The sequence below is a fragment of the Hylobates moloch genome, unplaced genomic scaffold (genome assembly GCF_009828535.3).
Source record: "Hylobates moloch isolate HMO894 unplaced genomic scaffold, HMol_V3 SCAFFOLD_15, whole genome shotgun sequence".
In the NCBI taxonomy this organism is placed as follows: Eukaryota; Metazoa; Chordata; class Mammalia; order Primates; family Hylobatidae; genus Hylobates; species Hylobates moloch.
This window is the reverse complement of record NW_026652290.1, coordinates 98,074,497-98,086,056: the sequence shown is the minus strand read 5'-3', so window position 1 is coordinate 98,086,056 and position 11,560 is coordinate 98,074,497. Positions and strand designations below refer to the sequence as shown.

Here is an 11,560-nt window from a genome sequence, read left to right as displayed (position 1 = left end):
TAAATAAATAATTAAAAAATAAAAAGGGTGGGCATGACGGCTCAAGCCTGTAATCCCAGCATTTTGGGAGGCCGAAGTGGATCACATGAGGTCAGGAGTTCGAGACCAGCCTGGCCAACATGGAGAAACCCCATCTCTACTAAAAATAAAAAAATAAAAAATAAAAAATAAAGGCCCGGTGTGGTGGCAGGTGCCTGTCATCCCAGCTAATTGGGGGGCTGAGGCAGGAGAATCACTTGAACTGGGGAGAGGGAGGTTGCAGTGAGCCAAGATAGCTCCACTGCGCTTTAACCCAGGCAATAGAGTGAGACTATGTGTCAAAAAAAAAGAAAAAAAAAAAAAAAGGACTTTATTAGAGTTGGAAGAAAATGACCACAGGCCCAGGGTTCCACGGTCCAGACCACCACACACAACTGATGCACCATATAACCGAGTCATTCCATCCCAGGTAATACCTAAGTACCCACGGAAGGATCAACATCCACGGAAAAGCCTGTGTACAAATTTCATAGTGGCAAATGCTTCTCTTATGCTTCTTTTTTTTTTTTTTTTTTTTTTTTGAGACAGAGTCTTGCTCTGTCACCTAGGCTGGAGTGCAGTGGTGCGATCTTGGCTCACTGCAAGCTCTGCCTCCCGGGGTGAAGCAATTCTCCTGCCTCAGTCTCCTGAGTAGCTGGGATTACAGGCGCGCGCCACTGTGAGGCTAATTTTTTGTATTTTTAGTAGAGACGGGGTTTCACTTGTTAGCCAGGATGGTCTCAATCTCCTGACCTCGTGATCCACCCACCTTGGCCTCCCAAAGTGCTGGGATTACAGGCGTGAGCCACCCCACCCGGACACATCTAGCTATTTTTTTTGTATTTTTAGTAGAGATGGGGTTTTGCCATGTTGGCCAGGCTGGTCTCGAACTCCTGGCCTCAAGTGATCCTCCCTCCTGGCCCTGCACACCAGTGCTGGGAGGACAGGCTGAACCACCTTACCGGCTTTTTTTTTTTTTTTTTTGAGACGGAGTCTCTCTCTGTCACCCAGGCTGGAGTGCAGTGGTGCAGTCTCGGCTCACTTCAAGCTCGGCCTCCCGGGTTCACGCCATTCCCCTGCCTCAGCCTCTCTGAGTAGCTGGGACTACAGGCGCCCGCCACCACGCCCGGCTAATTTTTTTTTTGTATTTTTAGTAGAGACGGGGTTTCACCGTGGTCTCGATCTCCTGACCTCGTGATCCACCTGCCTCGGCCTCCCAAAGCTGGGATTACAAGCGTGAGCCACCCGCGCCCGGCCCACCAGCCTCTTATGTGCCTTTTAATCTGCAGGCTCGCCCTCCCTCTCTCTTTTCTGTGGTTTGTTTTTGTTTTGCTTTTTTTCTTTTGTATGAAACCCAGTTGTTTTTCCTGTTAAGTTTCCCACAGTCTAGAATTTGCTGATATTTTTCTGCGATAATTTAAGTTTTTGAATAGTGATGCATTCCCTTGTCGTAAAACTGAAGAGTCAAAAGCATACCCAGACTGCAGCCGCTGGGGAAAAGAGTGTGGTAGCTCCGCAAGAAGTTAAACGGAAGCCGGGTACGGGGGCTGGGCATGGAGGCCAGGCACAGGGGTGGATGCCTGCAACCCCAGCATGCTGGGAGGCCAAGGCAGGAGGATCACTTGAGGTCAGGAGTTTGAGACCAGCCTAACATAGCAAGACCCCATCTCTACAAAAAATACAAAAAAAAATTAGCTAGGCATGGTTAACTGCTATTTTTGTCAAGATGGGTTATTACTATGTTGCCCAGGCTGGTTTCAAACTCCTGTCCTCAACAGATCCTCCTGCGTCAGAAGGATCAACTTACCCAGGAGTTCAACATAGCGAGACCCTGTCTATACTAAAGAAATGTTAAAAAAATTAACCAGGCCTGGTGGCATGCACCTGCACTCCCAGCTACCTGTGAGGCTGAGGTGGGAGGACTGTTGGACCCATGCAGTCTGAGGCTGCAGTGAGCTATGATTACACCACTGCACCTGGAACCTGGGCCTCTCTCGTCTGTAACCCAGGCCCTCACCTACACTGTCAGCCCCTCCACCTGGAACTTGTAGAACTTACCTGTAACCCTAGCCTTCACCTGAAACCCCAGTCCCCCACCTGGAACCCAGTCCCCCACCTGGAACCTGGGGCCCTGTGGAAACTGTGGCACTCACGTGTAAACCTGGCCTCCACCTGAAACCCCAGTCCCCCACCTGTAATCCAGCTTGGGTGAGAGAGCAAGACCCTGTCTCAAAAAAAAAAAAAAAAAAAAAAAAAGGCCGGGCGCAGTGGCTCACGCCTGTAATCCCAGCACTTTGGGAGGCCGAGGCAGGTGGATCACAAGGCCAGGAGTTCAAGACTAGCCTGGCCAATATGGTGAAAACATGTCTCTAATAAAAATATAAAAATCAGCCGGGCATGGCCGGGCACGGTGGCTCACGCCTGTAATCCCAGCACTTTGGGAGGCTGAGGCGGGCGGATCACGAGGTCAGGAGATCGAGACCATCCTGGCTAACACGGTGAAACCCCGTCTGTACTAAAAATACAAAAAATTAGCTGGGATTACAGGCGTGAGCCACTGCGCCCGGCCTATTTTTCCCTTTCTTTTTTTTAGCCGAATGTGGCGAGGACAGCTCTCGGATTATTTGCAGCGGATCCTATACGTCCCCTTCCTCCTGCCTCTTGCCCTGCGCTCCTGAAGGGGCCTCCGGACCCGAAGGATCTCACCGCGGGGCGGGGTCCAGGGCCAGGGGGCTCGGCCACGCGGGCAGCCTCGCGCACGCGCACTCAACCCGGACGCGCGCCTCTCCGCCGCAGCCCGCGCCCGCCCCCTGGCGGCCACAGCGGTCCACACAGACCGCTGGCCCCTTTTCTATCCGCGACCGGATTCCTGGCAGGGGTCTAGGGAAGACCCCTCTGGCTGCTGCGAGGCCAGTGGGTGCGAGGCTTGACCCCACTCCATTGCGTGGGGGGCTGAGCTAGGTCCGTGAAGCCGGGTGGTTGGGATCAAGGCCTCGACTTTTAGACCACTAGTGGAGGAGGTCTGGGACACTGGGGTCTGCAGCCAGAGAGAGGCCAGGAGGGGGGACTCGTGGGCATTTCTCCGCAGGGTGGGGGTGAACGGGGGCCTGGGCATCAGAGCCGGGGGAATCGTGGGGTCGGCGAGGGGGTCTAGGGGAGGAAATGCTAGGAGAGCTCCTGGCCTGCAGGCTGGAGGGGAGGATCTGTGTGTTTGGGGGGAGTCATGGGTGGGTAGGAGAGATGACAGGTGACAGCCTGGAGGAAGAGATGGAGGGGAGGCCTGAGCCCTGGGCGGGGCTGGCAGAAGCCCCCACCTATAACTTGGGACCTCTGAACCTGAAACTCAGCCCCCACCTGGGACCTGGGCCTCTCCCATCTGTAACCCAGGCCCTCGCCTAGAACCTGGGACCTCCGAACCTGGAACCCAGCCCCACCAGGGACCTGGGACCTCCACCAGGAACTTGTGCTCCCTCTTTGGAACCCTGGCCTTCACCTGAAAACCTAGTTCCTGGCTGGGCGCAGTGGCTCACGCCTGTAATCCCAGCACTTTGGGAGGCTGAGGCAGGCGGATCACGAGGTCAGGAGATCGAGACCATCCTGGCTAACACGGTGAAATCCCGTCTCTACTAAAAAATACAAAAAATTAGCCGGGTGTGGTGGCGGGCGCCTGTAGTCCCAGCTACTCGGGAGGCTGAGGCAGGAGAACGGTGTGAACCCGGGAGGTGGAGCTTGCAGTGAGCCGAGTTCAAGCCACTGCACTCCAGCCTGGGCAACAAAGCTAGACTCCGTCCCAAAAAAAAAAAAAAAAAAAAAAACCCAGTTCCCCACCTAGAACCCAGGCCCCGACCTGAAACCTGGGCCCCTCCACTTGTAACCAGAGACCCCCACCTAGTACCTGGGCCTCTCCCATCTGTAACCCAGGCCTTCACCTAGAACCTGGGCCCCTGCAACTGTAACCTGTGGCACTCACTGTAACCCCGGCCTTCACCTGAAACCCCAGTCCTGCACCTGTAAACCTACACCCGGCCTGGAACCCGGGCCTCCCCAACCTATAATCAAGGCCCTCACCTGTAACGTAAGCCCACACTTGTAACCTGGGGCTCTCTGTTATAACTCGGGGCCCCCACCCATAAGCCTGTTCCCTTAACAGAACCTGCAGTTTGGTGAGGATGAGAGAATGCAGAGAAGGCATTTTCCCCAGGACTACCATAAATAGTCATAAGCATCAGTTTTTCCTATTACTATAGCATTACTATTTTTCACAGTTTACCAACCCGAGGTCACTCTGTCTCCTTTTTACTTTTTTTTTTAATTTTATTTTTTCAAGGTGGAGTCTCGTTCTGTTGCCCAGGCTGGAGTGCAGTGGCATGATCTTGGCTCACTGCAAGCTCTGCCTCCTGGGTTCATGCCATTCTCCTGCCTCAGCCTCTCGACTAACTGGGACTACAGGCGCTGCCACCACGCCTGGCTAATTTTTTGTATTTTTAGTAGAGACGGGGTTTCACCGTGTTAGCCAGGATGGTCTCGATCTCCTGACCTCGTGATCTGCCCGCCTCGGCCTCCCGAAGTGCTGGGATTACAGGCGTGAGCCACCGCGCCTGGCTCACTCTGCCTCTTTATATCCAGTGTGTCATCAAATTTACGAATTCAATGCCAGGTTTGGTGGCTCACGCCTGTAATCTCAGCTCTTTGGGAGGCTGAGGTAGGCGGATCACTTGATGTCAGGAGTTTGAGACCAGCCTGGGCAACATGGTGAAACTCTGTCTTCACTAAAAATACAAAAATTAGCCGGGCATGGTGGTGGGCACCTGTAATCTCAGCTGCTTGGGAGGCTGAGACAGGAGAATCGCTTGAACCCGGGAGGCAGAGTTTGCAGTGAACCAAGATTGCATCACTGCCCTTCAGCCTGGGCGACAGAGCAAGACTCTGTCTCAAAAAAAGAAAATCATAGGCCGGGCACGGTGGCTCACGCCTGTAATCCCAGCACTTTGGGAGGCCGAGGAGGGCGGATCACAAGGTCAGGAGTTCAAGACCAGCCTGGCCAATATGGTGAAACCCCCATCTCTACTAAAAATACAAAAAAACTAGCCAGGCATGGTGGAACACACTTGTAATCCCAGCTACTCCGGAAGCTGAGGCAGAAGAATTGCTTGAACCCAGGAGGCGGAGGTTGTAGTGAGCTGAGATTGTGCCACTGCACTCCAGCTTGGACAATAGAGGGAGACTACATCTAAAATAAATACATAAATAAAAATGTGTATATATCTATGAGTTCGGTGGGGATTCATACAATAGTGCATCTCATTCCCAACCATGTCTTATCTTTGATGACAGGGTCATTGTTTTATTTATTTATTTATTTATTTATTTTGAGACAGAATTTCACTCTTGTGGCCCAGACTGGCGTGCAGTGGCACAACTTTGGCTCACCACAACCTCTGCCTCCTGGGTTGAAGCAATTCTCCTGCCTCAGCCTCCCGAGTAGCTGGGATTACAGGCGCCAGCCACCACACCCGGATAATTTTGTATTTTTAGTAGAGACGGGGTTTCACCATGTTGGCCAGGCTGGTCTCCAATTCCTGACCTCAGGTGATCCACCTGCCTTGGCCTCCCAAAGTGCTGGGATTACAGGCTGTGAGCTACTGCGCCTGGCCCCTAGTTTTTGTATTTTTTGTAGAGATGGGTTTTCACCATGTTGCCCAGGCTGGTCTCGGCCTCCTGAACTCAAGCAATCCTCCCGCCTCGGCCTCCCAAAGTGCTGGGTTTACAGGCGTGAGCCACTGCGCCCGGCCTTAGTTTCTTCTTTTCAGTAGAGACAGGGTGTTGCTCTGTTGCCCACACTGGAGTGTAGTGACATAATCCCAGCTCACGGCAGCCTCAAACTCCCAGCCTCTGCTGATCCTACTGCCTCAGCCTCCCGAGTAGCTGGGACTACAAGCGTGGGCCACTGCTCCTGGTCTATTTTCAGTTTTTTTTTGAGATGGAGTCTCACTCTGTCGCCCAGGGTGGAGTGCAGAGGCACGATCTCATCTCACTGCAACCTCCACTTCCCGGGTTCAAGCAATTCTCCTGCCTCAGCCTTCCAAGTAGCTGAGACTACAGGCGTGCACCACTATGCCTGGCTAATTTTTGTATTTTTTAAGTAGAGACAGGCTTTCACCATGTTGCCCAGGCTGGTCTGGAACTCTTGGCCTCAAGGGATCCGCCCACCTCGGCCTCCCAAAGTGATGGGATTACAGGCATGAGCCACCGTGCCTGGCCCTATTTTCACTTTTTGACTCTTGTGAATAACGCTGTTTCGAAAATTCATGCGTGTTTGTGTGAACAGGTTTCTTTTTTTTTTTTTTTTTTTTTTTTTTTTTTTTTTTTTTTTTTTTTTTGAGACGGAGTCTTGCTCTGTCACCCAGGCTGGAGTGCGGTGGCGCAATCTCGGCTCACTGCAAGCTCCACCTCCCGGGTTCATGCCATTCTCCTGCCTCAGCCTCTCCGAGTAGCTGGGACTACAGGCGCCCGCCACCACGCCCGGCTAATTTTTTGTATTTTTAGTAGAGACGGGGTTTCACCGTGGTCTCGATCTCCTGACCTCGTGATCCGCCCGCCTCGGCCTCCCAAAGTGCTGGGATTACAAGCGTGACCCACCGCGCCCGGCCATTTTTATTTATTTTTGAGACAGAATCTCACTCTGTCGCCCAGGCTGGAGTCAGTGGCACAATCTCAGCTCACTGCAACCTCTGCCTCCTGGGTTCAGGCGATTCTCCTGCCTCAGCCTCCCGAGTAGCTGGGACTACAGGTGCCTGCCACCATGCCCAGCTAATTTTTTTTTTTTTTTTTTGAGACGGAGTCTCGCTCTTTCACCCAGGCTGGAGTGCAGTGGCGCAATCTCGGCTCACTGCAGGCTCCGCCCCCTGGAGTTCACGCCATTCTCCTGCCTCAGCCTCCCACGTAGCTGGGACTACAGGCGCCCGCCACCTCGCCCGGCTAATTTTTTGTATTTTTAGTAGAGACGGGGTTTCACCATGTTAGCCAGGATGGTCTCGATCTCCTGACCTCGTGATCCGCCCGCCTCGGCCTTCCAAAGTGCTGGGATTACAGGCGTGAGCCACCGCGCCCGGCCAATTTTTTTTATTTTTAGTAGAGACCAGGTTTCACCACGGTGGCCACGATGGTCTCGAACTCCTGACCTCGTGATCAGCCCACCTCGGCCTCCTAAAGTGTTGGGATTACAGGCGTGAGCCACCATGTCTGGCCAGTGAGATATTTTATTTGTGCCTTTTTTTTTTTTTTTTTTGAGACAGAGTCTCGCTGTGTTACCCAGGCTGGAGTACAGTGGCACGATCTTGGCTCACTGCAACCTCTGCCTCCCAGGTTCAAGCGATTCTCTTACCTCAGCCTCCCGAGTAGCTGGGATTACAGGCGGGCGCCACGACGCCTGGCCAGTTTTTGTATTTTTAGTAGATACAGGGGTTTTACCATGTTGCCCAGGCTGGTCTTGAACTCTTGACCTGAGGTGATTGCCTGCCTTGGCCCCCCAAAGTGCTGGGATTACAGACAGGAGCCGCCATACCAGGCCCATTTTTTTTTCTTTTGAGATGGAGTCTCACTCTGTTGCCCAGGCTGGAGTGCAATGGCAAGATCTCAGCTCCCTGCAACCTCCGCCTCCCAGATTCCAGCAATTCTCCTGCCTTAGCCTCCCAAGTAGCTGAGATTATAGGTGCCCGCCACCACGCCCGGCTAATTTTTGTATTTTTAGTAGAGGCAGGGTTTTACCATGTTGGCCAGACTGGTCTCGAACTCCTGACCTCAGGTGATCCATCTGCCTTGGCCTCCCAAAGTGCTGGGATTACAGGTGTGAACTACTGTGTCTGGCAGGCCTATTTTTTTTCTTTTCTAACTTTGGAAATTCAGTGTGTAGGCCAGGCATGGTGCCTCATGCCTGTAATCCCAGAACTTTGGAAGGCTGAGGCAGGTGGATCACCTGAGGTTAGGAGTTCGAGAGCAGCCTGAACAATATGGTGAAACCCTGTCTCTATTGAAAATACAAAAATTATCCAGGCATGGTGGTGTATGCCTGTAGTCCCAGCTACTCCAGAGGCTGAGACAGGAGAATTGCTGGAATCTGGGAAGCAGAAGTTGCAGTGAGCCAAGATCATGCTATTGCACTCCAGCCTGGGCAACAGAGCGAGACTCCGTCTCAAAAAAAAAAAGAGAGTCAGTGTGGAGGGAAGCGTCTCTGTTGGGTCCGGCTGCTCTGTGGGACTTTGAGGAAAAGCTCGCACCAGGTGGACACTGTTCTGTCACCATGGGTAAAGGAGACCCCAACAAACCGAGGGGCAAAATGTCCTCGTATGCCCTCTTCGTGCAGACCTGCCAGGAAGAGCACAAGAAGAAACACCCGGACTCTTCCATCAATTTCGTGGAATTCTCCAAGAGGTGTTTGGAGAGATGGAAGACCACGTCTGCAAAGGAGAAGTTGAAGTTTGAAGATAAGGCAAAAAGTGACAAAGCTCGCTATGACAGGGAGATTAAAAATTACATTCCTCTGAAATGTAAGAAAGGATAAGAAAGGAAAGAAAAAGGATCGCAATGCTCCTAAAAGGCCACCATCTGCCTTCTTCCTGTTTTGCTCTGAACATCGCCCAAAGATCAAAAGTGGACACCCAGGCCTATTTGTCGTGGAAACTGCAAAGAAACTGGGTGAAATGTGGTTTGGGCAGTCGGCCAAAGATAAACAAACATATGAACAGAAAGCAGTTAAGCTAGAGGAGAGACATGGAAAGGGTATTGCTGCATATCGCGCCAAGGGCAAAAGTGAAGCAGGAAAGAAGGGCTCAAAGAACAAACCAGAAGATGAGGAGGAGGAGGAGGAGGAAGAAGATGAAGATGAGGAGGAAGAGGGTGAAGATGAAGAATAAATGGCTATCGTTTAATGATGCCTGTGCAGTGTGCTTGTTTTGCTAAGAATGTGAATTCAAGTGCAGCTCAGTATTAGCTTCAGTATAAAACTATACAGATTTTTGTATAGCTCATAAGATTCTCTGTACAGAAAATACTATTTTTTTCTTTTCCTTTTTTTTTTTTTTTTTTTTGAGACAGAGTTTTGCTCTTGTTGCCCAGGCTAGAGTGCAATGGCGTGATCTCGGCCCACAGCAACCTCCGCCTCCCGGGTCCTGGTTCAGGCAGTTCTCCTGCCTCAACCTCCTGAGTAGCTGGGATTACAGGCATGTGCCACCATGCCCAGCTAATTTTTGTATTTTTAGTGGAGACGGGGGTTTCACCATGTTGGCCAGGCTGGTTTCGAACTCCTGACCTCGTGATCCGCCCACCTTGGCCTCTCAAAGTACTGGGATTACAGGCATGAGCCACCGCGCCCTGCCTAATGTCCCTAAATATTTAATGGTTTTTAAAAAATTTATTGTGTATGGCAGCACAGCAAACTTGTAGGAATCAGTATGAACAGTACATTTTGCGTTTTTTAAGATGTTGCATTTTTTAAAATTTTGTAATAAAATTATGTATATATAAAAAAAAAAAGAAATTCCGTGTGTAGTTCACACTCACAGCACATCTCCGTCCAGGCACTTGAGAGAATGACTAGGCGGGGTTCTAGGAGGAGGCGTTTTTTTTTTTTTTTTGAGACAGAGTCTCGCTGTCGCCCAGGCTGGAGTGCAGTGGCGCGATTTCGGCTCACTGCAGGCTCCGCCCCCCGGGGTTCACGCCATTCTCCTGCTTCAGCCTCCCGAGTATCTGGGACTAAAGGCGCCCGCCACCTCGCCCGGGTACTTTTTTGTATTTTTGGTGGAGACGGGGTTTCACTGTGTTAGCCAGGATGGTCTCGATCTCCTGACCTCGTGATCCGCCCGCCTCGGCCTCCCAAAGTGCTGGGATTACAGGCGTGAGCCAGAGGAGGTGGTCTTTGAGCCGAGAATCCATCTTCAAGGATTCTTTCTGTAATGGTCACCAAGTATTTCCTGAATCACTTCCATGTGTCCTGCAATTCTCTGAAGGGGTGTGGGACCTACCGATGCCAGTTATCCAGCGTATCTCCAGATCCCAAGAAGTTGGGGTGTGAGCCAGCAATCAGTACAGAAAAGAAATACCAAAATAAGTTTGACTTGGGGAGTGTTCCTTTATCTTCAGTTTTCTGGGAGAGATCTTTTTTTTTTTTTTTTTTGAGATGGAGTTTCGCTCTTGTCGCCCAGGCTGGAGTGCAATGGCACGATCTCGGCTCACCGCAACCTCCGCCTCCTGAGTCGCTGGGATTACAGACATGCACCTGTAATCTCTACTAAAAATACAAAAATCAGCCGGGCGTGGTGGCCACGCCTGTAATCCCAGCTACTGGGGAGGCTGAGGCAGGAGAATCGCTTGAACCCAGGAGGTGGAGGTTGTAGCAAGATAGTTTGTTCCAGCAAAACAACCTGGCCCTAGTGCAGGAAAAGGTGGAAAGCACGGGGCTAGCACAGGAGGGTTCAATATCTTCAATCTTATCAAGCCATATTTTGGCAACTCTTGTTTTTCACCAGAAGCCCCCGCTGGGCTCGTCCCAGCGCTGTCCTGAGGCTTCCCCCGTGAGTTCCGATAGGGCAGAGGCCGCCCTGTGCGTTTCTCTCTCCCCTGGCCCAAGAGTGGCCCAAAACAAGGATTTTTGACTGGAATTGGCCACTTTGGGTTACTTTTTGACCCTTGACCTCGCCCCAAAGGGGGATCCGGGGGAGGGGCTCTGGCAGGGGTGGCCCCGCTTCTTCCAGGTCCGCGAGCCCAGGCTCCCGCACACCGAGCTGAGCCCACCCCCCCGGCCGTTCAGGGAGGCCGTTGGCACCTGTGACCTACGACCCCCTTCCCCAGCCCCTCCGAGGTCACATCCGTGGCCTCGCCTCCCCATGCCTGCTTCCCGCCCCCTGCCCGTGACGGACGTCTCCGCGGGCCAATGACCGCGCTGTATCCACCCCCCGGGCGGGGCCAAGCCGCCGACCAATCCCCGCTCGGGCGCCCGGCCGGGTCCAAACGCTCCAATCGTTGGCGGCGGCGGGGCGGGCAGAGGGCCGGGGATGGCAGGTTTAGCCAACGGGTGGGCACGTCGTCCGCGCGAGGAGGCGTGCCCTGCGGCCGGGCGTGCGGCGTCCGCGGCGGCGCAGGGAGGGGGAGGGAGGTAAACAAGATGGCGGTGGCGTGTCGGGCGCGGAAGGGGGAGGCGGCCCGGGGCGCCCGCGAGTGAGGCGCGGGGCAGCGAAGGGAGTGCGGGTGGCGGCACTTACTGCTGCGGCCTTGGATGGGCTGGGCCCCCCTCGCCGCTCCGCCTCCTCCAGACGCGCGGCGGCCGCGGCGAGGGGGACGCGCCGCCCGGGGCCCCGCACCTTCGGGAACCCCCCGGCCCGGAGCCTGCGGCCTGCGCCGCCTCGGCCGCCCGGAGCCCCGTGGAGCCCCCGCCGCCGCGCAGCCCCGCGGACCGGACGCTGAGGGCACTCGGGGCGGGGCGCGCGCTCGGGCAGACGTTTGCGGAGAGGGGGGCGCCGGCCGGGCCCCGGCGACCACCGCGGGGGTC

At 53.6% G+C, this 11,560-nt stretch overlaps 1 protein-coding gene and 1 pseudogene across 1 annotated transcript in view; both read left to right on the top strand.

Moving 5' to 3' along the window:
* The first annotated feature begins 8,261 nt into the window (after positions 1-8,261).
* On the top strand, positions 8,262-8,930 carry LOC116483318 (high mobility group protein B2-like; annotated as a pseudogene).
* A 2,015-nt stretch (positions 8,931-10,945) lies between these two features.
* STK11 (serine/threonine kinase 11) overlaps positions 10,946-11,560 on the top strand; it is a 23,027-nt gene continuing 22,412 nt past the window's right edge. Inside the window, exons 1-2 of the mRNA XM_032177262.2 lie at positions 10,946-11,167; positions 11,325-11,557. Of these exons, the coding sequence (XP_032033153.2) occupies positions 10,946-11,167; positions 11,325-11,557 (455 nt within the window). The remainder of the gene's footprint in view (positions 11,168-11,324; positions 11,558-11,560) is intronic.